We start from the raw sequence: 27,905 nt of genomic DNA on the forward strand, positions 1-27,905 counted from the left end.
GTCGGAACAGTAAATAAGAAAGGTAAAAAAGCAAATCTCTGCTTCACGGATCTTATGTACTAGTATGAGGAGGGCGAGGGCACAGATAAAAACAATATCCATACGTAAAATATGTGGACTCTTAGATGGTAACAGTGAGGGGGCTATACAGAAAGCAGAGAAGAGACAGGAAGTGTGGGAGGACACCATGCAGTCTTCACTTGGAGGCGGAGAAGGCGTGGCTGAGGACGACTATAATCCATGGAGACCCAGGAGCAGAGCTCTCCTGGATGAGGTGCAGCGAGTGCAAGGGCCCGCGGAGGGACTGTCTGTGGTCAAAGAGCATCAGGGAGGTCAGTGCAGCAGAATGGAGTCCGCACAGGGCAGAGCTGAAGGGCACAAGGCTGGAGGGGAAGGAGGTGGGGCAGGCTGGGCCCTACCCAGCCTCGCGGGGCCTCGCGGGGCCTCGCAGGGCCTCGCAGGCCACTGTAATGGACTTGCCCTTCACTTTGATATGATGTGAGAACGACTGATGTCCTGAGTGAAGGGATCCTTGAGGCAGGAGCCACGTCTTATAAACGATAAACCAATATTGGAGCAGAGTTTGAAGTTGACAAAGCATCCCCACAATCTTCACAGGAGCCCTGTGTGGGCAGGATTACCCCACCCATGTCACTCCTTTGTGAGAAACAAATTCTGAATGTATATTGAAGATGGGGCTCACATATCAGATAAAGGATAAATGTAATACATGTAAGTTTAAGTAGAAGAGATCCTGAACACAATCCTTTCAGTAGTTAAACATTTAGCGTGAAAAGATAGCACACACAGAAGGCCAGAAGTGGGGATAATAGTCCAGTCTCAAAATAAAGTGGTCTGGGTTCAAATCCTGGCCCCTCCAGTCACTGGAAGTAACTTTTCTGGGCTCCAGTTTCCTGATCTGCAGCATGGGTGTGTCAGGGTACCTTCAGAGGCTGTGTGAGCATCAAGAAAAATGTATTGTAAGACCCAGTGTCTAACCTGTAATAAGTGCTCGAAAGATGTTCTCTCTCATCTTCCAGAACTCACTGATTTTCAAAGATATTTTTCTATTTGTAAAATGCGTGAAGAATTCAACGTAGAGAAGTATTTGAAAACAAACAAAATCTCTCCCTTCCTATGGGGCACATTTTGCAGAATATCTGGGCTGCTAACACATTTCTCTTGGTCCCGTAATAGATTTCCTGGGCTCCATTATCAAATAGCTGCTGTATCTGTCAATGCTGACTTTCAAAAAGGAGCCTGATCCTTCAGTCTTTTAAGGAAGAATGAGTATTGCATGGTAACTGAATATTTATAACACGTTCTCCTCTTTTTAAAGCAGTTGTTGTTTTACCATCTCAACATCAAACCACTGGGCCCAGAGAAACCTCGGATGTTGGAGAATATCAAATATGGTCTCTTTTTGCTTTTTGCTGGTAGATCTGACACACCTTTGAACCTTCAAAGGCCGCAGTAATCAATGATGTGAGGAGACGCACAACATTGCGTGCATCATTGCGAAGACGAATTTATTAATGTACACGGCGTAGCGTGGAATAGCAGTCAGGGCTGAATTAAAATGTGAGACTCTGTAACCCAACAAAACCCACAGAACAAAGGGAGGAGAGAGACATGGAACAGGCTGATGAAAGACACTTTGCTGATTCGGGACTTCACTGAAGAGTGCTAGATAAAAGGGAGATTATTGCTTAAGTAGGCTAATGTAACCCTGGCATCTTAATTAAAATGTCTTTAACAAAAGAGGGAGAGGACTAGTACTGAAAGTTTGGGGGAGGCCTCAATGAAAGAAAATAAATTGACAGAGGGGAAGAGAAGAGGATGATGTAGGTTAAATTTTGAGAAGAACTTTCTAAGCAAAATAATCTTGAATTTCAGCCATAAAGGATATTTAAAAATTGGTTGGACAACGGAGACAATTGTCACTGTGGCCAGGGCAGGAAAGAGCTTTCTAATTTTAGAGTTTGCTGCCATAACATCAAGAAGTTAAGGACCGAAAACAAAGAAAATAGATAAAAACAGGAGGAACCAGCGTCTCCCAAATCAACCGAATCCAGAGAGTGAGTCCTGGATTTGGATGTGTACTTTTCCCATTTCTTAAGGATAGCCTTCAGTGTCCTTCCTCCTTGCTGTATCTGAGAAGGAACGTGCTGTTCCTAAGAGGAGGGTTGATTTCACCCCTGCTGTCGGGAAGTTTGCTTTGGGGCCGTCTTTCTGAAACTATTAGGTGGTGTTCCAGGGGCTCCAAAGAGCTGCAGTACCATAGTCCTTTATGTCTCAGTGCAGAAGAGAATTTAGTGAGAGGCAGAGTGATAGATAAGAAGTGATTTAATAGGATGCTTACGAGGCTCACAAGTGGGCGGGTAAGAAATACTGTGCCCCAAGAACTTACTGGGCTGCAGTTCTATAATCAACAACAAAGTGGAGAGGGGGAGAACTGCTTTGTCTTTCTCGAGTAAAGGTCACGTTTCCATCATCAGCTCCTCCTCCAGGTCGGGCAGGAGCGTGTTCTTGCCCCTACATGGTCAAGCTGGGTCCACAGATTACTGCTTTTTATGTGCAGAGAGCATGTCCTGGGATCATTAACTTACTGAGCTCACTGGAGAGGATGTGGAGCTCATGCCACCATTGTTTCACTGTTTGGGCACATGTCCTGTGCTTCTGTTGCCTGCTTTTGTTGCTAAGCAAGCCTGCTTTCTTGAGTAAACATTAACTTACAGAGGTCTCTCATATTTTTTCTACTTATAATCCCCTAGTGGGATTAACTATTTAATCACCTACTTTTCCCCTTTATTCTGTCCCTGTCTTTTTTTTTTTTTTTTGGATCACTGTAAAATTTTGCCTGAGAAGCTGTTTTAAAAAAGCAAAGAAGCACTTAGTTTTATACCTGATAAAGTCATACAGCGTCCTCCTCTGTGTCCATCCTAGAACAACCCAGTGACATCTGTCATCATCCAGTCTCTCCTTGAGCTAGGCACCTGCGAGGTCAAGCCTCATTGCAGGGTGGCTGTGCCAGCCGCAGCCAGCGCTGCCTTCTGCCAGCTAATGAGGCAATTCAGCTGTCGGGGCAGGGCTGGGGGTGGGGGGCGGTGTGGGTGGCAGGGAGAGCAAATGTCCCTTTCAATCTAATAGTTAAATGCATCAGGTGTTAAGTAAAATCGCAAGAGATTTCTCTGAGGTTGCCTTAAGGAGTGGAAAACCCAAAATCCCCTTTGGAAAAAGAATAAAAAAAGATGGGCTTGCCATCTGCTATTTGATGGCACTTGTTACACAAACAGATAGTTATTAAATAACCTTTATTAAAGCTTAAAAATTGAAGCATGCGTTTTTGTTCAAGTGTGACCTGGCCGAAGAAAGCCAGAGAAGCAATCCGGAAGCCACTGTGGGCCCTGAAGTGGAGAGTGGCACACGGAGTATATAATAGGCGTCTGTTATGGGGTGTGTGTGTGTGTGTTGTGTGTGTGTGTGTGTGTGTGTGTGTTCCCCCACAGGTAGACAAGACTAGAGGTGAGTGAAGGAAGAATAGCCAGGTTAGAGGAACAGAGGACAGATAAAGGCGTAAAGTCACGAGAGAGAGTGGCACGTTTGGGCGAAAGCAGTGTGGTTAGAGCTATAGGAGTTGCAGCCAAAGAGGTGCGTTGGACCCTTGTGGGGATGCCCAACCTCGGCAGGATCAAATCTGTTTCCAGTGGTGACTAGGCGTTGGCAACAAGTCAGAGGTCCTTTAAAGTATTCATAAATTTTGACCTAGTACTCCCAATTTTGCTAGTACATTCAAAGGAATCCTTTTTAGAGAAAAACAAACAGGTAAGCAAAGGAAACTTTATATACAGTGATATTTTATTTGCATTTTAATAACAGAGTTGGAAGAACCTAAATGTATGGGCGTATCAGTCACCAGGGGGATGGTTAAATACGGGTTGATGCATTCACATGGTGTACTGTGCAGCCACCAAATGATGTTTATAGAATTTGCAACATGGGAGGGAAGAAAGCTTGCTACTTATCATTCAGTTCAAAAAGCAAGTTACAAAATTGTCCAGACCAATTTCAACTTGAGCAAAAAGTATATTAAAATTAGGAAGGAAGTATTCATTTACTCACAAGCCTATATCAGACAAACAGAAATACTGTTCTGCATAGTATATATTCAGAATAGTATTTCTGTTTGTCTGATACAGGCTTATGAGTAAATGAATTGGGTTTTTTTTTTCTGATTATAAATAGAAAAGCTTCATTGTAGAAACTTTGGAATATATACATATATATTAAAACTATTAGTTGTTCTCAGATTCTTACCTCTGCCTCCAGGGAGCTCAGACTGAGTGCTGAGGTCCTGGTTGCTGTGAATCTACTATCTGGTGGGCTTCTGTATAAGAGGGAAGAAGCTGCAGGTGGGCTTCAGTAGAGCACGTGAAAAGTGATGATCAAGGTTCAGGGAAGGCGGTTCCTGGGAAGGAAGGGATCGCGTCCAGGGAAAATCCCCCTGGTGGACTCTGTAGGAGTCAGCCACCACTTGAGAGTGCAGTATGATGGAAACAAGTAAACCACCCATAGGACTAAGCCTCTAGCCCTTCAACGGCTGAGAAGAGGGAGACGGGAAACCTTGTGGGTTTGGGCAGGAGTGGGTGGAAGGCCAGGACTCAATTTGGCTTAAGACACGTTGAGTCTGAGGTACCCGCAGGGTAGTCACATAGCATCAGCTGTGAAACTTCCACCCGAAAAGCACACAACAAACACCCGACACGTATGCGCTGAATTGAAAGCCCTGTTTTCCCACGTGCAGGTTTTCTAACAGGCACTTTCTCTGAAGGCCAGTCACACGTTTATGAGCTCACGCTGACCAGAACGCGTGGGATCTGGGCTACGTGCTCGTGCATCCAGAGTACATACTCAGATGCGTACAGCTGTTGAGGCTGGACTACATATGTGTGTTACAAAAACAAGCCCATCTGTAACACTCTGCAAGACGCCTCCAGGTGTTCCGAAGTAGCTCTTTACCATGAATATTTTATCAATGCCAGAGCAGATAGAGGAAAATTGTATCCATTATAATCCCATCACTGTCACACGTGGTTGAATGGACCTCTGACTGAAGAATCTAAATATGTTTAAAACATTTTTCACCTCCAGCGAAACCAGCAAGTCCAGATTTGTGTTGTTTCTGCTTCTGCTAGATTCATGAAATATTTCAGAAGCGACTTCATCTTGGAAGCATGATTTGGCAAATTTTCATCCCAAGCATTTTCTTTTGTTTCTTATTATTATTATATTTTTAACTAGTGGTTCTATCATGGGGAAATTGATGTTTTAGAGTAAGTGATAGAATATGTCTGTTGGGGGAGTTGTTTTACTTGTGTTTTATTTCTAAATTCAACTTTTCAAAGAAAAATAACAACTAGCAGAAAGGAAAGTTTATTTTTAAAAATGTGTTCTGTTGGGGTGACCCCTCAGCTCTGACAGAGCAAGGTCAAGGGCAAGATCAGATCCCAGAATTTTACTTAAAACCACTCAGGGTCTTCTCCTGGCCCTCAGGATTCAGAGAAGTCCTGTGTGTGTGGAAGAGGTCTGGCCTCTCCTCTCCTTCCAGCCTTTTCTTAAGCCGCACTCTCCCTGCCCCCACCCTTCTGGTCCCTGGCCACGTTCTGCCTCTGTGCCCTTTCGTCTGCTGTCCTCCTGTCCTGGAACTCTCTCTCTTCCTTGTTTCCCTGGAGGTTCGAACCCCACTTGGCCTTCAGGTCTCAGCTCAACTCATTTCTTCCAGAAAGCGATAGTCTTATACTGGGCGGTCCGAAGGGTGAATGTTCTAAAAAGATCCCATAGATTCACTTAATGCACAAAACACTGAACCCCCTAGGATGAAAGAATCCAAACAGTGTGGCCATTGTCTTGCTGTAGAAACTGTGTCTCTCTGGTGGAGGAGGTCAGTGTCGAATCATAGACATCGTATGCACATACTTATCTGACACGACTGTGCAGCAAATACCCCGAACCAGGCACCACGCCGAGCCCCTTCCCCAGATTAGCCTAATTCTTACAGTAGCCCTATAGTAATTTAATAATTCTTTTATTTAATAAATACTTTAACAATACTTTTTGGACTCCTCCTATAATGCCCGGCCTTGTGCTGGGAACCAGGTGACACAGCAGCAAATGAGAAAGCAGTGTTGCCTGACCTCATGGAGCTGCTGGTCTGCGCAGAAGCAGACGGTGAGAAACCCTGAATGGATTTGTAATCGATCGGAACGCTGAAAGGTGTGCTCTGGATATAGAGGGCAGGCCGCCAGGAACCCCTGCAGCAGGAGAGACTGAAGAAGGCTAGAAGGGGTGCTCGAGCTGCGAGTAGGTGGCTGGATGAGAGGGAAGGGCCACCCAGGCAGGGGACGGGAGAGATGATGAGGGACAGCTCTAGGGAAAAGCCCTGAAATAGGTGTTTGCACCCGAGGATGCTGAGGCAGCTCACATGGCAGAAGCAGAGCCAGGAGGACACCGAGGGCACCTACAGCTAGAGGCATCATTGGGAGCCAAGCCTGCGGGCCCTCCCATCTCCGTAACGTCGGTGCCTTCATCCTTTCACAAAGGGAAGCAAACAGTTGCATCAGTGAGATGAAAGAAAGTTCTGAAAGATCTATTGGCTGCTGGACAGAGAACTTCTGGAGTCACCGCTCTAATTGCAAACTCCTTTGGTAAAACCTTCTTTTTCTCTATTGATTGTTTTGACCAAAGCCATTTCTTTTTTACCCTAAGAATAGTTAACAAAAGTGACTGTCACGTGCATTCCCCTCCCGAGCAGGGGTTGAACTTATTTTCTATTTTGTTCCCCTGTCCTTTTTTAATTGTTATTTTATTTTTAATTAATTTATTTATTTTAATTGGAGGCTAATTACTTTACACTATTGTAGTGGTTTTTGCCATACATTGACATGAATCAGCCATGGGTGTACATGTGTTCCCCATCCTGAACCCCCCTCACACCGCCCTCCCCATTCCATCCCTCAGGGTCATCCCAGTGCACCAGCCCTGAGCACTCTGTCTCATGCATAGAACCTGAACTGGCAATCTATTTCACATATGGTAATGTACATGTCACATGCATTTTTCTTGGAGCTTCCCTGGTGTCTCAGCTGGTAAAGAATCTGCCTGCAATGCAGGAGACCCCAGTTCGATTCCTGGGTTGGGAAGATCCCCTGGAGAAGGGAACAGCTACCCACTCCAGTATTCTGGCCTGGAGAATTCCATGGACAGAAGAGCATGTTTCTTGGGAAATTATTACTTCCTTGGTGCTAATCATTGAGTTGCTCTGCCATGGACCTTCACATTGTGAGGTTTCTTATTTGGGGATCAGTTCAGTTCAGTTCAGTCGCTCAGTCGTGTCCGACTCTTTGCAACCCCATGAATCATAGCACTCCAGGCCTCCCTGTCCATCACCAACTCCCGGAGTTCACTCAAACCCAGGTCCATCAAATCAGTGATGCCATCCAGCCATCTATCTCATCCTCTGTCGTCCCCTTCTCCTCCTGCCCCCAATCCCTCCCAGCATCAGAGTCTTTTCCAATGAGTTAACCCTTCACATGATGTGGCCAAAGTACTGGAGTTTCAGCTTTAGCATCAGTCCTTCCAATGAACACCCAGGACTGATGTCCTTTAGGATGAACTGGTTGGATCTCCTTGCAGTCCAAGGGACTCTCAAGAGTCTTCTCCAACACCACAGTTCAAAAGCATCAATTCTTCGGCACTCAGCTTTCTTCACAGTCCAACTCTCACATCCATACATGACCACTGGAAAAACCGTAGCCTTGACTAGATGGACCTTTGTTGGCAAAGTAATGTCTCTGCTTTTGAATATGCTATCTAGGTTGGTCATAACTTTCTTTCCAAGGAGTAAGCATCTTTTAATTTCATGGCTGCAATCACCCTCTGCAGTGATTTGGGAGCCCAAAAAAATAAAGTCTGACACTTTCCACTCTTTCCCCATCTATTTCCCATGAAGTGATGGGACCAGATGCCATGATCTTCATTTTCTGAATGTTGAGCTTTAAGCCAAGCTTTTCACTCTCCACTTTCACTTTCATCAACAGGCTTTTGAGTTTCTCTTCACTTTCTGCCATAAGGGTGGTCTCATCTGCATATCTGAGGTTATTGATACTTCTCCCAGCAATCTTGATTCCAGCTTGTGCTTCTTCCAGCCCCCCGTTTCTCATGATGTACTCTGCATAGAAGTCCCCGATAGTGACACTACTGGAGAAACTGCTTCTGATGTCACTGGTGGTCACTTCTAGAGAAGCAGGTCTAAACACATTTCTCCCAGCTGCACACCAGCAGGCCTTGGCAAGCAGAGATGGTGGCATCGTTTACAGCAGCAGGTGGGCTTCACCCCACCCTAGGAGCCCACCAGCCATCACCTCCCTATCCCACCTCAGCTTTAAAATTAGCTCCAGATCACACACTTCCAAACTAATGGACAATTTCTACATCACCACATTTTATTGTTAGCATAACTCTGTCCTGTAAACCTGCAACAGATGACTCAGCTCAGCTGATATTTGGCCTCCAGAATATCGGGGAAAGAGCTGGAAACAACACAAACTTAGTGTGTTAGCCCTCCAGCCTCCTAAATTTCCTGCTGAAAGTTTGGTATTTATGGTCTGTCCTTCCTTTAAGTAGGCAAGCTTCAGCGCCAGGAGCTAATAAAGCCAACTTTAAATTTCACCCCAGGTACAGAAAGCTGGCTGAACCCTGCGTTTGACTGCATATGAAATGCGAACCCTCCTCTTTTCAGCACAATGAGATCAGCCACCAGAATGGAATAAATTGGAGACTGATTTCTGCTGCCCCATTCATTTGCAGAAATTTGCAGACAATTAAACTGTCCCCCTGCAGACAGGTAGAGCGTGCTCCTTTTAGCCTGATGCTGATGAGATTTGCTGCCCATCCTCTGCGAAGGTTAGGGTTGTGATTCTCCAGGTCTGATTGAGTAAGGAGCTCTCTCCAGGCACAGCCTGGACCGGGCAGGCTCTGGGGTCACAGAGGCCTGAGTTCCTGTCTCTCACTCAAGCCCTCAGAGGCTTTAGAGTCTCCTGTGTCTTTGAATGTCAGGAAAATAGGCATGGTGCTTCTACTTACAAGTTGTTGAATGTATTGAATGAAGTAATGTCACAGTGTGCCAAGGACAGTGCTGGCACATGGCAGCTACTCACTCAGTGATAGTGTTTCCTTTGGCAGACTCACTGAGTCTGCCAAGATGCCAAGCATATCTTAGGATTAGAAAGGTAAGAAAGAAACAGGCTATGACCTTCAGACTTGTGTCCAGAACCCAAGCATCAAACTCTTCAAAAGAATCGTTCTCAGGACCCTTCAACTGTTAATAGCCACATGTTCCGGGAAACAAACTCACTCAGAAGGACAATGCAGATAGTGAAATGCAGTTTATTACACCTGCGGGCCAAGGCAGAGCCTCCTCTTAGCCAAGGACCCTGATCAGCATTTGTGAAAATCTTTTATACCCCATGTGTATGGATCCGAATCCACCACCCCAATTCCCTTGAGACCTACATAAAACAAAGGAAGGGTAAATACAATCACAATAACCCTATTATTCAAGTGTTATCAAGTGTTAGGTGTTCAAACAGTTAATAATCAATAAGCCTGCGGTTACACTCCGATAGATACAGAAAGAATTCATGACCTGTCCGGAGGCAGGGGTGATTAGAGTATGTTTTCTCTCAGGCGATAAGTAGCCTGGATGTGATCTTCAAGATTCCCCTGTCCAGAGGGGGCCCTGTCCTTCTATCGTAGGTTCCATAGGCACTAAGCACAGAGTCCAGAGTCCATTGGAGACGCAGCCGAGCACGATCAGCATGGACAGGCCTAAGGATAGGGTCCAGGCGCTATGAATCCCTTTTTCCTTCCCCCCTCTTGATGCTCCTGGTTTCTATAATGAGCGTCATTCATTGATACATATTGCACCTTAGTCCTCCGGCCACCCACATGAGAGAACGCTATCAACCTCTGGGTTACAAAATTCACAAGGCGTTGTAAGAGCCAGGGCCCACAAAGCAGTATGATTAAGGTGACTATAACAACAGTTACAATAGTTTCCCACCAGTCTCCGTTTACCCAGGACAGGACCGAAGTCCCAAAGGGACTATTTTCATTAGACGTGGCTTTCACTTGATTTCGCATATCCCCCAAGGCAGTAGATACGTTTCCAGACAGGCCAGGGATATATACACAACATTCAGCTTTAATTGTGCCCTCGGGCTGCTGTGAGTATGTCTAATGCCATGCTATTGTGAATTACTGCCCTCCCCATCTGAATTTGTTCTTTGTTCAAAGCTTGAATGGCTTTTGTACTGTCTAAGAGGGCCTGTTTAGTGAAATTAGTTAAGGCCTCTACCTTAACCATGATATCCGTTGTCCCTATAGAGGGTACCAACAAGGCAGCGAGATAGTCATACCATTGGAACACGGATCGTGTCCATCTTGCATGTAGATAGGGCAGGTTTACTGGAGGTTGGTGTAGGCTAGGCTTAATACTGCCATGGGCAAAAGCAAATCCTAGTGTGCACCGCCCTACCCAGCCAACTGGGAACCACGGCCATAAGTTAAGCCCACAGAGCCACTGGGTCCCGTTGGGGGCTGCCCAGCGGATTCCAGGATTATATTTCCAGTTGGAACCGGGCCACTGAACAGACCAATTGGGGTAATAAGTAACATCCGAGATTTGTTTACATTATTCAGGGGACAAATAACCCATATATTTTAATTCTTTTGGGTCTAGGGGGTGGTCTCCAAGTCGAAATTTGTGTTGTTTTTGTTCCCAGCAAATAGTAGCAGGAACAATTAACTGTCCTTTCTCAGGAGTCATCCAGAAATATTTATCCCAGACCTGATAGTATTGCTCAAGGTACCGGGAGGCCTGGCCCCCTTTTGTAAGAGAGTGCTTCTCCTTTTTATTTTTCATATATGAGGTATAAGCCCTTGTTACTTCCATAAGACTAGTGTTCATGTTAAATGTAACGCTATGTCCCAGGCCCATTGATGGCTTTTTCTTACACTAGGAGAGCAAAGAAAGGTTATGATTGGTGAGAGAAAGGAAAGTTTCTTTCTGTTGTTCCAAGAAGGAACACAGTGGTATAAAGTCTCCATAATGAAGTGGTGACACCCACCAGGGGAGTCCGTCCACTACTGACACGGGCGTAGACCCACATACGCAACAGTTGGAGGAGTTGTGGAAGTCCGCATAAGAATGTGCCCAAGAGATGAAGACGTTGTCCTGTGCAGGAACAGTGGTCAGGTTCAGAATTGCATTGGTGAGGCCGAGTAGCAGGAGTTGGTTACCCAGCTCCATCCTGTAGAGGGCTCGTCCGGGACCTCGTTTTCTTCATCCTCTTCAGAATGATCTTGTTTTCCCATTGGTCGGTGGGGTCCTTCTGGGTGGTCCACTCAGCGTCTTCTGGGTCAGTGTGGTATGCCTTCTTCGCTCTGGTGTGATGGCTCCAAGGGGCAATGCCTGCAACTTTACCTGTGGTAGGGGTGGTTAAAACAACAGAATATGGACCTTTCCATCGGGGGGCTAGTGGGTCATGTTTCCAGTCTTTCACCCATACCTGGTCCCCTGGTATAAACTCATGCGTTTGCTCCCCCAAGGGGAATGGTATTCTTTCTTGCACAAACTTAGTTACTTGATTAATTACCTTACCTAGTTGCTCCATCTGCTGTGATATCCCATCTCCTCTTACCTGAAGTATATCAGTTGTTACCTGTCTTATTACGGGAGGAGGCCTCCCATATACGATTTCATAGGGAGAGTAGCCGTGGGACCATGGGGTCATCCTGAGTTTGAGCAAGGCCGTGGGAAGTAAATCTACCCAGGAACAGTCAGTCTCTATAATCCATTTAGAAAGTGTCTCCTTTAGGGTCCGGTGAGTTCGTTCTACCATTCCGGAGCTCTGAGGCCGGTAGGCAGTGTGCAACTTCCATTTATATTCACGGCTTTACTTACTTGTTGTATCAGATCCGATATGAAGACTGGGCGGTTATCTGATCCTGTGCTGGTGGGGAATCCAAATCGAGGAATTATTTCCCTAAGCAGGCTCCGAGCCACTTCTGATGCTCTTTCAGTTTGGGTGGGGAAGGCCTCCACCCATCCCGAGAAAGTACATACCAAGACCAACAGATAACGAAGATGGCGTTATGGTTTCATCTCAGTGAAGTCCACTTCCAGATGTTCAAAAGGAAGGGCACCTTTTAATTGGATGCCTGGGGGTTTGGGTCTGCACCATGGAGCGGCGTTAATCTGAGAGCAGGTGTTGCAATTTTGGGATTCCGTTGCCCACTCCAGTATTCTTGCCTGGAAAATCCCATGGATGGAGGAGCCAAGTAGGCTACAGTCCACGGGGTCGCAGAGTCGGACACGACTGAGCTACTTCACTTTCACTTTCTACATAGAGAGGAGAGGTGAGGAGCCAGAAAATACCTTCGGATCAGTTCCTCCAATTTGTCATGTCCTAGGTGAGTTGTATGATGAGCTTGGCTCACCAGAACGGGGGCCAGCTCTTCGGGCACTAGTAGCTTACCGCCTGGAAGCTCCCACCATCCTTTGTCTGTTTAGGAGGCTCCCTCTGCTCCAGCTAGTTGGGTTTGAGCCTCAGTGTATGTCGGGGAGTCTAGGGCCAGCTCGAGTAGCTCAACTAGGACAAATGTTCTCATGGGGATTTCCCCGGATTCCTTTCTGACTTCGCCTGCCCGTCTGGTGGTCTCATCATCCAGCCTATTTCCTCGAGCCTGGGGGGTGTCTTCCTTCTGGTGCCCACTGCAGTGCATGACTGCTACCTCCGTGGGGCTCCAGACAGCGTCTAGTAGAGTCAGGATCTCCTCCTTATTCTTAATGCCCTTTCCATTGGCCGTTAGAAGGCCTCTCTCCCGGTGTAGCGCCCCATGTACGTGGAGTATAGCAAAAGCACACCGGGAGTCAGTGTAGACGTTCACTCTCTTACCCTTTGACAATTGCAGCGCCTGGACTAAGGCCCATAACTCTGCTCGTTGGGCTGACCAGTGCTGTGGTAAGGAACTGGCCTCGACAACTGTCCTCTCTGTGACTACAGCATAGCCTGACAGTCGCTGTCCTAGCTTTACCAGGCTGGTGCCATCAGTATACAGAGTCCAGTCAGGATTTGAAATTGGCCTATCTCGGAGGTCTGGACGGCTAGCATAGACCTCCTCTAAGACTTATTTGCTGTTGTGGGTAGGTCCACTTTCTCCCATTGGGAGAAGCATTGCTAGGTTTAAACCCCAGCAAGGCTCGATACGGAGGTTGGGGTTTTCACATAGCAGTCCCTGCTATTGACTAATCCGGGAATTTGACAGCCATTTGTGGGGGTCTCCTCGAAGGAGGGTGTTGACTGCATGTGGGACTTTTACGATCAGGTCCTGGCCGAAAGTCAGCTTTGTGGCTTCACGTAACAGTAAGGCGAACGCAGCCACTGCCCACAGGCAGCTAGGCCACCCGGTGGCAACATTATCAAGTCACTTTGAAAGGTAAGCTATCGGCCTGTCCCATGTTCCCAAAGTTTGAGTCAAAACCCCCATGGCTGTTTCATCTTTCTCGGTCACATATAAGGTGAATGATTTGGTGAGGTCTGGCAATCTCAAGGCGGGGGCGGAGGTGATTGCTAGTCTTAGCTCCTCAAAGGCTTTCTGTTGTTTCTCAGTCCAACTTACTGGATTTTCTTCAGGCCCTGCCAGGAGCTCAAATAGGGACTGGGCTATTTGAGAATACCTTGGAATCCAAATCCTGCAGAATCCAGTGGTCCCTAGGAACTCCCTGACTTGCTGCCGAGTCTTAGGCACAGGGAGCCTCAGAATTACTTCTTTTCTAGATTGGTCTAGCAACCTTGTGCCTTCCCTTAGGACAAACCCCAAATACCTTACCTCCTCCTTGCAGATTTGTGCCTTTTTCCTCGACACTCGGTATCCCGCTTCTGCCAGCAATTGGAGGAGTGCTGGGGTCCCTTCCCAGCGTTCCTCCCAGGTCTCAGTGGCCAGCAACAGGTCGTCCGCATAGTGCAGGAGCCAACATCCATACCTTTCAGGCTGGAAAGGTTCCAGGTCCGAGGCCAAAGCTTCTCCAAAGATGGTGTGTTCTTGAAGCCTTGCGGGAGGCGGGTCCAAGTGAGCTGCTGCTTATTGCCTCTGATTGGGTCCTCCCATTCAAAGGCAAAGATGGGTTGTGACGCAGGTGCTAGGTGAATACAGAAAAAGGCATCTTTGAGGTCCAAGCAAGTATAGATCCTTGTCTTAGGTGGGAGGAGGCTAAGTAAGGTATAGGGGTTTGGGACAGTCGGGTGCAGAGTCACAGTGGCCTGATTAACCAAGCTGAGATCCTGTCCGGGCCTATAGCCTTGTCCTCCTTCCTTCTTTACCGGTAAGACTGGTGTGTTCCAGGCTGACTGACATTCCACCAGGATGCCTGCCTGTTTAGGCCTGCTGATGGGAGGCAGAATCCCGGTTCAGGCTTCTGTGGGTATTGGGTGTTGACACTTTCTCACCGGGGGGAGAGAAAGCCCCTATTATTACAGGGGCTTGGTGTCTAGCTAGCCCAGGGGCCTCATCTTCGGCCCAGACCTCAGGGAAGAGCTGAGTTAGCCTTCTCTCCAACTCTGTTGCCTGGCACCCCATCTCCAGGGGGCTCACGTAGCCTCCATTCGTCTTGAGGGGGCACAGAGAGGGAGAGTAAGTAGGCTGTTGTCCCCACCTGAAAAGTGGGCCTTTCTTCAGGAGAGAAAGTCACTTGTGCTCCCAGTTTGGAGAGTAAGTCTCTCCCCAGCAGGGGTACTGGGCACTCAGGGATATAGAGAAACTCATGAGCCACTTGGTGACCCCCCATCTGACATTTCCTGGGCTGGCAAAATGACTTAACCGTTTCCTCTCCCGAAAGCCCAGTTACAGCGGTGGTCCTTTTAGACAGTGGCGCCACGGGTTTAGTTACCACGGACGATTCTGCCCCTGTGTCCACCATAAAGTCAGTGTCTTGGTCCCCAGTTTTTAAAGTTACCATGGGCTCTCGGGGACCTGATGTCTTTGAGCCCCGGCATCCCTATTCAGTCTCTATGTTAGTGAGTTTTGCAACCAGGAGGGGTTTAGTCTCCCTTCTTCCTTCTGGGCACTCATTCTTCCAATGACCGAACCCACGGCATCGGGCGCATTGATTTGCCTGTAATGGAGCCCGTGGCTTCCGTTGGGACTGGTTGGAGGGTTGTCCTGACCTTGAAGCTGGGGAGGTTTCTTTGCTTTAGCGGTGGAAAAGTGTTCAGAAGACTTTCCAAGCTCAGCAGCCAACATTGCAAACCTCTCGCCTGTTCTCCTCTGCTTGTCTTTATACCTTTTCTCATATTTCTTTTCTATTTCTGTGTCCCTGTTCTGGAACACCTTACCTGCTATTTCAGTCAGCTGAGAACTAGACATGGATAGAACTCCCTCGGTCTTTTGAAGCTTTCATTTTATGTCAGGACATGCTTGCGAGATAAATGCTGAGTTGATAACTATCTGGGAGCCCGTAGCTTCAGGATCTATGGGCATATAGAGTCTGTAGGCCTCACAAAGTCTCTGGTAAAATTCGGAAGGTGACTTGTTTCCCTTCTGAACTATTCCGGCCGGTTTTGACATGTCCATTGGCCTCCGGGCTCCCCTTTTAAGTCTTTGTGTAAGCGCCGTCTGGTATCTGTCTAACTGGATTTTTCCTTCTTCTGTATCATAGTCCCAGTTAGGTCTGTCAGTGGGGAAGCCTTGCTCTATCCACCTCTCTGGGTTAGCAGTGCCCTCAGGAAGCATCTCCTGTAACCATTTCCTCGCCTCAGTGTTGATCCTATATCTCTCTTCTGTACTGAAGAGGGATGCTAGTAATTGCATTATATCGTCCCAGGTTGGTCAGTGAGTGCAGAAAATAGTCTCCATTGGTCTAGCCATGCCCTGGGGTTCCGCCGAGTAAGAGGGGGTGTGTTTTTGCCAGTTCAGTATATCGGTTGATGAAAAGGGCTGATAGTAACAGGTTACAGGAGCTTGGTGATAGTTACCGTCCTCCCCTATCATTGGGGGTTGCTGAGCTTCTCTGAGGGGCATCTGCAAGGGTATTCTTTCCTCTGGCTCTTTGGCTGAACGGAGCCTTTGTTTAATTCCAGTGGTTCCTCCCCCTTTGTCTGGGAGTGCTTACCAGGAGTGGAGGGTAGAGTTTAGGGAACGCAGTGGCAGCATCCGGGCTAGTAGAGTCCAGTGGGCTCATTGTCCTTCCAGCTGAGGCTGGAGCCTGCCGGGGGTTGGGGGGGTGCAGCTCTACAACCGACGGAGCTGTCAGGACCGTTGAAGAGTCCGGGAGGCTTACCGGTCTCGGGCTGGTTCCTCCGGTTGGGCCTCCGGTGGCCGCGGTGTTACAAGCTGGCAGAACCATCATCCAATACGGCGGTGGTGGAAGCTCATCTCCTTCAGGGTCCTGTAAAATTTCCTCCTCATCCTTGATTACCTTTTGGGCCATCAAGATTTTTCCTTCCCCACCATGAGCGTAAAAACGGGCCCATCTGGCGGGGGGAGGGGGGGTCTTGGGCTATTCCCAGCCAAGAGTCTATGTACGGGAACTGGGGTGTCCGGGCTTTCCCGTAACTATAGCATAGACTGCCTTTATGAGATTTAAGTCCATAGTTCCCTCTGGTGGCCAGCCAACTCCCATTGAAGGCCATTTGATTTCACAAAGGTTACAGAGCCGGCTGGGCGTCATTTTCCTCCTATAGTCTCCATCAAATCCTTTCTTAAAATTCTTAATCATATTCTCCAATACAGTGGCCTTAGATCCGCTTCCTCCCATTTTCTAACCTCTGGATTCCCACGTCCCAGGGCCTTCCCGAGAAGCCAGTCTGCCTGTTTCCACTGGCAGGGAGATGAAGTCACAACAGACGGGCACCTCCTGGGAGAGGACAGAATACGAGCACGGGGAAATTGATATCCTCTTTCTAAAACCCTGTGGTGCCAGCTCAGCACGTTCCCTAAGATGGTGTGGATGCACCTCCTGACTGGCTTTCTTAAACCCTAAGTTCCCTTTCTTTATCCCTGGCACAGCCTTCGACCTGAGTGCCGAGCAGCTATTGTCGCTAACCTAAACCAGTTTCCTATGCCTCTCCCTTTTGGTCCCTCCCAGGGCGGTGATCAGGCCCCCTCTTCCACCCTATCGGGTGGGCTCCTCCCCACCTGAGCACTCAGTTCCTTTGCTGCCGTTCACTACCTGCCAAAGCAAAGAAACCCGGCATTGAGAGGCTGAATTCTTCCAGAGGGGCGAGGCGCCTTCCCCGCTCTAGGAGATTCAAGCTACAAAGCCTCGGGGTGGCCTCAAATGAGACCTGTCTCCTCAAAGCGAGGAGTTTCCCGGCCAACGCACCAAATGTTATAGCTACGCATTCCGGGAAACAAACTCACTCAGAAGGACGATGCAGATAGTGGAGTGCGGTGTATTACACCGGAGGCCCAAGGCAGAGTCTCCTCTTAGCCAAGGGCCCCGACCTGCATTTGTGAAAATCTTTTACACCCCATGTGTACGGATCCGAACCCACCACCCCAATTCCCTTGAGACTTACATAAAACAAAAGAAGGGTAAACAATCACAATAACCCCATTATTCAAGTGTTATCAAGTGTTAGGTGTTTAAACAGTTACTAACCAACAAGTCTGCGGTTACACTCCGATAGATACAGAAAGATTTTATGATCTGTCTGGAGGCAGGGGCGATTACAGTATGTTTTCTCTTAGACGATGAGTAGCCTGGATGTGATCTTCAAGATTCCCCTGTCCAGAGGGGGCCCTGTCCTTCTATTGTAGGTTCCATAGGCACTAAGCACAGAGTCCAGAGTCCTTTGGAGAGGTGGCCGAGCATGATCACCATGAACAGGCCTATTCAGACGGGGTCCAGGCCCTATGAATCCCTTCTTCACAACCAGACACGGAATTCAGACCCAAAGCAAGAAACCAGTCAAGGCTCCTCGCTGCCCCTGAAGCACATCTGACCTTCTCTTCAGGGTCAACAGAACTGTCCACCCTTGGGCGGCGCTGCCCCTCCTCCACCCCTGCTTCAGCCAGAGCGCTGCTTCCAGCTTCTGCAATACTTTGCCCTGATAAAATAGCTTCTCCTAGCACATGATTTTGCCCCAAATTTGCCAGGTAGGAGAGAGAACAAAGCCAGTGGCTTGTGGCTTCTTTACAAAGTTGTTGGTATTTTCCCCTCTCATTTATAACCTAAATGCTGAGACCGGAACTGGGAGGGTAGAAGGAGGGGCAGGGACACGTGTCTTCTCTGGCTGCTGTCTGCCCCTCCGGTGCTGGCCCATGAAGGCCCTCTGACAGGTAGCAGGGCAGGTCCAAGCTGCTGTCTGTCCTGGGTTCAGTGTGAAGAAAGCAGGACCATGTCTCTCAAATGACACCGCTTTCTAGGCACGGCTCACGGAAGACTTTTCAGCCTTCAGCTGGGTGTGTGGGCGGGGGCAGTGATAGCCAACACACAGAGCACAGTGCCCGCGGTTCAGTGCCAGTCCATCCCCTTCACATTCGGAGCACCAGCCAGTTAGTCTCTGCTCTGGACAGCTCGGCTTGACGGGGTCCTGGGTGGCTTCCCTGGGGACAAGCCTTGTGACTCAGATCAGTGTGGAGAAGCTTCAGTGGGGAGGGGTGTCTGCATCCACACAGAGACGAGGACAGCAGGAGGGCAGTGGAAGGAGAGGAACCGAGGAGTAAGGACCGCAGTCACAGGGAGGCTCAGCCAGCCTGGGGCCTGCTGGCAGTCTAGGTGCTTGTGGGCGTGCTCCCGCGGAGGCCAGGGAGTGGGCTCTACATACGACTTACCAAAACAGCGTCCCTTCCTGCCACACGATCTTCGCATCAGCTAGAAATGGAAATGGAGTCGGTGAAAACACACCGTTATGAAATGTCCTGAGAAGAAAATGTATACAGACAGGAAGCAGATTCACGGTTGCCAGCAGCTGGGGTGCAGAACAGGGGAGTGAGTGAGCATACAGGACGAGGCTGATGGAAGTGTTCTAAAATTAGTTTGTGATGATTGCACAACTCAGTAAACTTCCTGATAATGAGTGCATTGCACCCTTATGATGGGTGACTGTAAAGGTATGTAAATTGTACTGAGATAATAGTAATGTATTAAACATATTGTGGGGAGGAAGGAGGTAGAGGGGCTCCAGCCAGGGAGAGTTGAACCTGACTCTCCTTTCCCCAAATTAAAGCTCAGATTTGCATTTTAGGAGGAATTTCAGGAGCTGTGAAGACAGGATTTGAAAAAGAAAGAAATTCAACAAACATTCCTTTACTTTACCTCTTAAAACCTGTTTCTCACATAGAAGCCAGCATGAAATATGTGTGTGTCTATTTTAATTGTAAGTGGGCTCATGTCATTCTTCAGCTTAAATCCTTCCCACATAAACAAATAAAAACACCTTCCCATGACTCATGTTTCACGCAGAGTTAAAGCCTCATTCCTCTCAACTGTCTGCATAGCTGGCCATCCAGGATCCAGATTCCCTTTACCGGCTCCTTGGGCTGTCTCCTCTGCTCCCCCAGGCCATGCGGGCTGCCTCCTTGCAGCTCACAAGTGCCAGGGTTCCTGCTGCTGGCAGTCCCTGTGCCCACACGGCATCTCCTTCCTTCATCCTGCAAGGCCACCTTCCCAGTGGCCCCTTCCCCTCTAGAAGGTCAGCTCCATGCCTCTGCACACTCAGCCCTTTCTGCCTGTCTGTCCTCCTGGACCATGTTTACTGTCTGTCTCCTTCCTCCAGAATGAGAGTGCAGGAAGGCAAGGGACTTCTCTCTCTCCTGCACTGCACTATCCCAGATGCCAAGAATTACTCCTGCCAGGAAGCAAGGGACCCATAGAGAGTTTTCGAGGAAATGAATGAATATAAATCTACTCTTCCTCTCCTTGTTAATTCTTCAACCTTCCTGCCTTCCTTCTTCCCTTGGCCTCCACCCTCCCCTCTGTCCCCTGGCCCCTCCCGTGTTCATCACAGTTGTGGGGACTTCCCCTTTATTTCTAAGGTGCTCTTTGGGACTGTGTGATGTGATGCCCCCAGGTAGCATGAAACTTGCTTTTAATGCACTGCCAGTTTCTCCCAAGATCGAGAAGTAGGGAGGGAAGCAAATGAGACTGTAAACCCCAATGCCCTGTGAAGGAGAGACACGGGCCTGGGTCAGCCCATGGGAGACAAAGGATGTTTATGTCAGGGTGACAATCCCCTGTAATAGAAGGTAGCATGAGTGAGCCTCCCCGAGGACACAACTCTGCCCATTTGACTTACACAAGGTTGGATGAGGCTGCTGTAGGCCTCTGGCCGTTCCAGGCTCAGAGAACGGACAGACTGTTGGTCACTGACTGCAGGGTTGTAGGGGGTTCCCATGGGAGGCACATGACTAGTCTCTCACTTTCCTTTGCACGCCCCGTGTGTGTGTGTGTGTGTGTGTGTGTGTGTGTGTGTGTGAGACGCTGTCTGATGGATTCTCAATGTGCGTGAACATGTGCCCATGTGCGTAAGTGTTTGTATTTGGGGAGAGAGAACTTTGATGTCAGTGTGCGTGTGCCTGATGGTCTGGAAAGCTGGAAGTGGCTGCATGTCTGCAAGCGTCTCTTTAAGGTCTGGCACCAGGCCACTCTCAGCTGACTTACTCACACCTAAAGGCACTGAGCGCCTCTTTCTATCTCCTCACCTCCACAGTCCAGCATGAATAAGACCATCCTTCACATTGTGTTGTTCTTTAGAGAGTGCAGACCACCTCTGTGTGCCGTTTCTCATTTCATTCTGATAACTGAGAACACAAGCCCATTATCCTCGTTTACAGATGAGAACCCCCTCTTAACCCCTCTGAGGCTGATTTCGCTCCTGATCCGCTCACTTCCCTCCTCCCTCGGGCATGCGCCTCCCCCTGGGGTCACCTCCATTCTGTGTCTTCATTCACCCAGTGCTGTGGCTGCCTTCCTCTCAGTCCAGCACCCTTCCTGGTTTCCCCTTGTACTGGCCAACTTCTTCCCATTTCTTTCCTTTCCATCCATACCAAAATCCTTGCTTCCTCTGACACTGGACCCGGTTTAACACTGCGAAAAGTTGCTCTTCCTAAAGTCATCAGTTACCTGCTCATCCTGAAACCCAGCAGCCCTCTTACAGTATTCAGCCTGTTGGAGGGGATGCCTGCATTGTGTAACATGGCCGTGCACTCCCTCTTTTTCCAACTAGCCTTTCTGTGGCCTTTGCTGGCCTTTTAGAGACCTGCTGGATGATTGAGTCCCTCCCTTTTCCCTCTCCACATGATCTGGAGAGTGTCAGCTTCTCCTTCACATCTAACCACTCTCGTTCGTGAGCGACTGTGACATTTCTGGTCCTCAATCATCCTTCCCTCCTGAATGCAACTGCTAATGTTTATACAGCCTCTAGGAATCTATGTTGGGTACCCTCAAAGTCAACAAGTCACTAATACCCAGCATCTGTGCCCAGAACTGCCTTTCCCCCCTTTATCCTCTATCTTGTGTTGGCTGACATAAAAAAAAAAGAGGCACAACCTAAAAGTGGAGAGGTATGCTTTGTATGGTGGATATTCTTAGGACTTCAAGCCTGGAAGACAGCATCTCGTGTAAAGGCTGAGAAAACTGTTCGGAGGGAAGCCAGGATATAGAGGAGTTTTTGCAACAGCACCAGATAGCTAGAACAAAAGGTTGGTGTTAATAAAAGAAACCTAGACATCTCGAGTTAAGGAATTTGGTGCCTCTCTATGTATGAGAACACGCATAGACGTGGGCTTACTGAGATCATCCCTTTGAAATGCTCCTCAGCCACTGGGGGCCAGTGTCCCGTGTTTTCTCACCCTGAGTTTTCCTCATGCTGTGCCATCCAAGTGACTGCAATATGCCGGCTAGATGCTTTGTTTCCGGATATCGCAGGCAGTGTTTTACCCTTCACTTGGTAACAGCAGCACCAGAAGACAGGGAGCTGTAACAGCCTCTTCTTTAGCCTAGTGTTCTCTTCTTTCCCACACCTCTGTCTCTTCTTCCAGAAACATCTCTTGAATTAGTCACATACTTCACTGCTTCTATCTTGTCTTTCCTTGAGGTTATGGTCACATCATGGTGCATTCAAAGGCTTCACACAATGGATTGACAGATACAAACACACGTCATGAGCCTAGATATGCCCATGGTATCCTGCTGCTGCTGCTGCTGCTGCAGTTAAGTCGCTTCAGTCGTGTCCAACTCTATGCGACCCCATAGACGGTAGCCCACCAGGCTCCCCCGTCCCTGGGATTCTCCAGGCAAGAATACTGGAGTGGGTTTCCATTTCCTTCTCCAATGCATGAAAGTGAAAAGTCAAAGTGAAGTCGCTCAGTCTTGTCCAACTCTTAGCGACCCCATGGACTGCAGCCCTCCAGGCTCCTCCATCCGTGGGATTTTCCAGGCAAGAGTGCCGGAGTGGGGTGCCATTGCCTTCTCCGATGGTATCTTGGTTGTCAGTCAAATCAGATGCTATGGCTCCTCCATGGTCCCAGTCACAGAGAGTCACTTGGCTTCAGAGCACACAGACAAACTCATTAGCACAGACCTGACCAAAGGTGAACATTTGTCGACAAACACATAGTTAGTAGAAACACGCATAAATCACAGATGAAGACAGATAGATATATGCATAAATCACAAAGGCAGATAGATGTATGCATAAATCACAAACAAACACAGAGGAGAAACCACAGTCGTGGACCAGTTTTGTTTTGCTGTTGTTGCCATCCTTGCCACGGTAAGGCAAATAAGTTAAGAGTTGGAAGAAAAAGGATGCTCTGTGTACCACGGTGGGCTCAGAGAGTCCAGCGCACATGGAGGCTTCTCCATAATCAGTGGGTCACTCCCCACCCCTCCCTTCCAGAAGCTGTTTCCTAACCTGAGACTCAGAGCCTCCTGCTTCTCTTCAAAGGCACTTTAGGCCCAGGGGTTCACACCGTTATTACTACCAAGCTTCAAGGATGTGAGAGTTGAGGAAATGGACTGGCAGCTGTGGGCTTCAGTAGCTGGTGGGCTAGGAGGACACCAGAGGTAGGAATGGGGACTTAGGAACCTGACCACTCTGGTCACCCAGGAGGACAAAAGTGCCACCCGTTCACAGGCTCACAAACACCAATGAGTTCTTTATGGTAAACAAGGGAAGGTTTGTTGCTGACAGTGAGTATGCTTTTCATTACTTTAGATACATTTTCACATATCGTCATAATGGAGACTTACTTTTGCTCTATTATAGAGCAGAATCACTAATCCCCTACATTTGCATAAGACTTTAAATCCTTTCCAACTGCTTTCCTAGGCTTTCTTTCATATAAACCTCAAGATTTTTTATTGTAAATGAGAGTCATATATTGCACATATTTTGCATTATTTTACATGTTTTCTGTTCTTTGCCTAGTCCCTAATAAGCCAACAGAATCTTTGTCGGTGTTATATATCAATGTTTTATGAATATAATCCAGTTTGTTGTTCATCGTCTTCTCAGCATCCCATTCTCTCTCTCTTCCTCTGCTGTTTTCTGCATGATTGGGTTGGATTACTTATTTATTTAGTTAGCTAGTTGGTGTGTCAGTGGTTTTTTGTTGTTTTCACCCTTCTGAGTCTTTCTGCTGTCTTTTATGTACGCATGCTCTAGATTTCTGTCTTTGCTTGCATAGTGAGTCTTTGATCTTCTTAGAAATCAAGCAGTCTTTTATTTGGACTTATTCACTGAGGTTTTGAATATCATTCTTCTATGTTCAGTATAGCTTATATAAATTAGAGGGCAACCAATACGGTATTCTGTATTTTCCTCCACATGTTACTTACATATTCTGTCAGCTGGCTAGGTGAATTGGAGCAATTTCTATAACCTCTTGGAACTGGATATTCCTCATTAGTTAGGGAGGGCTAAGGGTTACTTGAGAAGTTTATTACAAATATCAGCAAAGTCACATGTAAAGTGCTAGCACACGTTCCAACACGTTTAATGGACTGTTGTTATGAAAGTAGTAGTTTGTGGTTGTGATTGTGGAAGCAACCAAATGATGATCACAGCGGTTAGAACATGTCTTCACAACTGCCTTATGGTGACCACCTAGGAGTGTCTTCTGCCGATGGACCCAAATTTAACCCTATCCTGAAACTGAGCATTCCAGCGGTTTGCCACTTTTGCTCTTTATAAATGTCTCACTAAACATCTTCCTGCTTTCAGTTTTTTATTTTTCCTCTTTTGAATTTAGCATTTGGGGGTATTCCTAGGAGTGAAATGATAGAGTGTATAGAGTATAACGTGAGGGGATATGTACATTTGTAAGGTTCTTGATAAATAAATACTGCCTGATCACTCTCTGCAAGAATAACATCAGTTTATACTCCAAACAAAATCAAGAGAAAGACTTTATAGAAGCTTTCATAGCCTTTGCTGGTGTTGTTTCCTATTTGACTTTTCTTATATAAAGTTTCCATTAAAATGATTACACATATGTGTCTGTGTATACTTAGGTGTATATATATCACTGTCGTATGATATATACATGCAGATTCACACACATTTTATGAAGCATGGGTCAGTGATGGTATTTAAATATCATTTGCCACATGATTTTCATAGGAGCCTATTATCCAAAGCTTGAGGTGCTTACTTTTGGTACTAACTCAGATGCTTACTTTTAGTTATAGCCCTTTAACACCCGTCTAGCCTTTCCTTATCTCTCTTTCAATAAGAGGAAACCTGACACCCACCTAAGTTTCCAGCTCAAATTTTATAACATCATTGGTCTCAATGTTTATTCTTATGCTCTCCTATTTTTCATGAGAAGCCATACTAGTAGTGTATTTAAAATAATGACACAGGTTCCTTTTTTTGCAGCCGTTTATTTAACTTAAAAGGTGAGTTACAGATAGGCCATAAATTCTCACAGTATTGTTCCAGTGATTGAAATTTGCAACACACTGTGTAGGACGTGAGTTCCAGGAGTAGACCCACTAATAAAAACAAATGGCCTTTGAAAGAACATCGACCAACATTCTCCATAATGCCGGACATAGTTTGGATGTTGAGATTGTTCTTCATCCCTTTCACTTGTGAATGTGAGGACCACACAGTTGACCATGAGGAGAGTCACTTTTGTATCCAGCAAAAGTTCTGTGGGTTAGTGACCAAGCAAGTCATCTCCTCACTTGGCAGGTTAAGAAAGGGAATACACAGCACTGAAGTATACACAAATCAAGACTGACATTGTGAGTAGAATGATTCTGAAGATGGGATTAAATAGCTTAATGATAGTCATTGTGAATCACAATGTCAGCTTTCGTATAATTCTAATGATGTACTTGCTAACTCTAATGAGGTTTGATAGAATAAAATTAACAATGTCCAAACAGCTGTATGCTTTCACAACAAAGGAGCCATATCTCAAAGCAGACTGATACATCTTCTCTGTGGGGGATTTTAGTCAATTGATTTGTTTTTTTGTCTTTTAGGATATATTTAAATTTGCAAGAACTTCACCTGTCCCAAGACAAAAGAGGTCCATTGTGGTATCTCCCATTTTAATTCCAGAGAATCAGAGACAACCTTTCCCAAGAGATGTTGGCAAGGTAAGTCAGACAAAGACCAATGCCAGAGAGCATGTTTTTATTATGAGATGAGCATACATGAGGCAAACTGACTCTGACTGGCTTAGCAACCAGCAGGAATTGGCCTCAGTTCCTCTATAGTCAGAGGCCAAAGGGTGTTGCCAAGAAAAGAATGTCAAAAGGTCATGAAAAAGGGATTAAAAAAAAAAAAAAGCAACACGTTTGAATGTCATGATTTGAAGATCAGCATGGTAGGTAAAGATGTGATAGTTGTGACATGAGAGTGTCGTTGGTTAAGAAACAGACTCACGGCTTTTGTATACAATGTCCAGGCCATCAGCCAGGTAAGTCCCCTTAGTATAGCAGTATGATGATATGTGTCATTTTATTTAGATCCTAGTTTTCAAATGTGTAGGTCCAGGAACACCCTTGGGGCAGCTCTCTAAAAACAAAATCACATCAAAGCAATTAAACCACACTAACCAGATTGAGCAAGCGCCATTGAATGAATCCGAGCAACTGCTTTTCCATGAAGAAATATTTACTGCTAAATAGGCAGAAATACTGATGTTGCCTGGTCAACACATCCTCTCCCCTCAGGAAAACCGACACGGAGAATCGAATTTTAACCAGTGCATATGTTTCAGGGACCTTGGAATTGGAACAGTGGTGGTTAGTCGAGTGGATGATCTGAGTGGCTGGTGCTGTTGGATTGTTTATCTATTTGTTGAATAGAAGTGGTATAGAGGTGAGAAAGAATGAGGTGTGTCTGAGGAGAAGATATGTCTGGTTGGCTGCAATGTAGTAAGCAAGGAGGAGAGTCACACAAGTTGAAGTCAGAAAGGTTGGCCTGTCATGTGGGCCTTGGAGATGATGGTCACGAGTAGGGTTTTCATTGTGCATGCAGCTGGAAACCACTGGAAACCCTCCCAGGTATGCGTGCATCTGTACGTTCGATCCCTCTGGCTGCCTTGTACGGAATGATCTGTGGGAGCAGGATGTAGGGAGGAGTGGACACAAAGAAACAGCCAAGAAGGAGGTTTTACAGTGACCTACGCAAGAGGTTGGGGTGACTGGAATTATTAGAAATCTATCTCTATTGTAAACTAGAAGCATGAATAATTCAGTATCCTGATAATAGCCATGCTTATGATTTAAACTATCACTGTGCCGAATATGTCTTTCTTTAAGCAAAATCTTGCCAGGTTTCCAGGATATGTTGCAAAGGGAAGCAGAGCTGTTGCCAGTGGGCAGTGACAGGGCTGGAGAGCGCTGGCCCTTTGGGCAACACAAGCCTCTGTGGTGGCCTTTGTGAGAGTTCCCTGGAGCCAAGGGGCCAGAGTCCTCAAATCTGCAAGCTTTTTTTACCCCCAGAAAGTTTGAGACACAAGTTTCATCCTTGTTCTGTAGTTTCTCTTCATGTACACTTAGTGTTTTCAACCCGTGCTATGGCGGGATGGGATAGAAGGCACGTCGAGTAAGCAGCCAGGTGCTGCTGGTGCTGCTGGTCCATAGCTCTTGAAGGCTAAACCAATCCTGCTTCAAGAGCTGTGGACCGCAACACAGCATCACCTGGCTGCTTGCTCGACGTGCCTTTTCTCCCATCCCGCCACAGCACCATGGAAACAGAAACGCTTGGGATGGAGCCAGGAACCTGTTTTCTTACCTTCCAAGTGATTCAGTTATGCACACTCAAGTTTATGGAGGTCCAATCTAAAACACTTTCTCCTCCTCTGCCTACCACTACACTGTAATACTTTCAGTAGTGGAATTTCAGTTAGTTTATTATAGCATTTGGAGAAGGCAATGGCACCCCACTCCAGTACTCCTGCCTGGGAAATCCCATGGGCGGAGGAGCCTGGTAGGCTGCAGTCCATGGGGTCGCGAAGAGTCGGACACGACTGAGCAACTTCACTTTCACTTTTCACTTTTCACTTTCATGCATTGGAGAAGGAAATGGCAACCCACTCCAGTATTCCTGCCTGGAGAATCCCAGGGATGGGGGAGCCTGGTGGGCTACCGTCTATGGGGTCGCACAGAGTCGGACACGACCGAAGTGACTTAGCAGCAGCAGCATTATAGCATTATATAGGTTACAAGGGTGAATTTTCACATCTCAGTTGTCTGAAAACGTGGTTGTTCTGGCGTAATTATTACTAACACCACCTATCCCCTTAAACCTGTCCAGCTTTAGACAATAAATTTTTTGTGGTCATCCTAAAGCTTGCTTCAACCCCATACATTCATCCTG

At 47.1% G+C, this 27,905-nt stretch overlaps 1 protein-coding gene across 1 annotated transcript in view; it reads left to right on the plus strand.

Moving 5' to 3' along the window:
• The window catches only part of CDH13 (cadherin 13), a 1,024,384-nt gene that overhangs the window by 435,564 nt on the left and 560,915 nt on the right, over window positions 1-27,905 (plus strand). Inside the window, exon 4 of the mRNA XM_052655824.1 lies at window positions 25,559-25,675. Coding sequence (XP_052511784.1) covers window positions 25,559-25,675 — 117 coding nt within the window. The remainder of the gene's footprint in view (window positions 1-25,558; window positions 25,676-27,905) is intronic.

This window comes from Budorcas taxicolor, chromosome 18 (assembly GCF_023091745.1).
Source record: "Budorcas taxicolor isolate Tak-1 chromosome 18, Takin1.1, whole genome shotgun sequence".
NCBI classification, from domain to species: Eukaryota; Metazoa; Chordata; class Mammalia; order Artiodactyla; family Bovidae; genus Budorcas; species Budorcas taxicolor.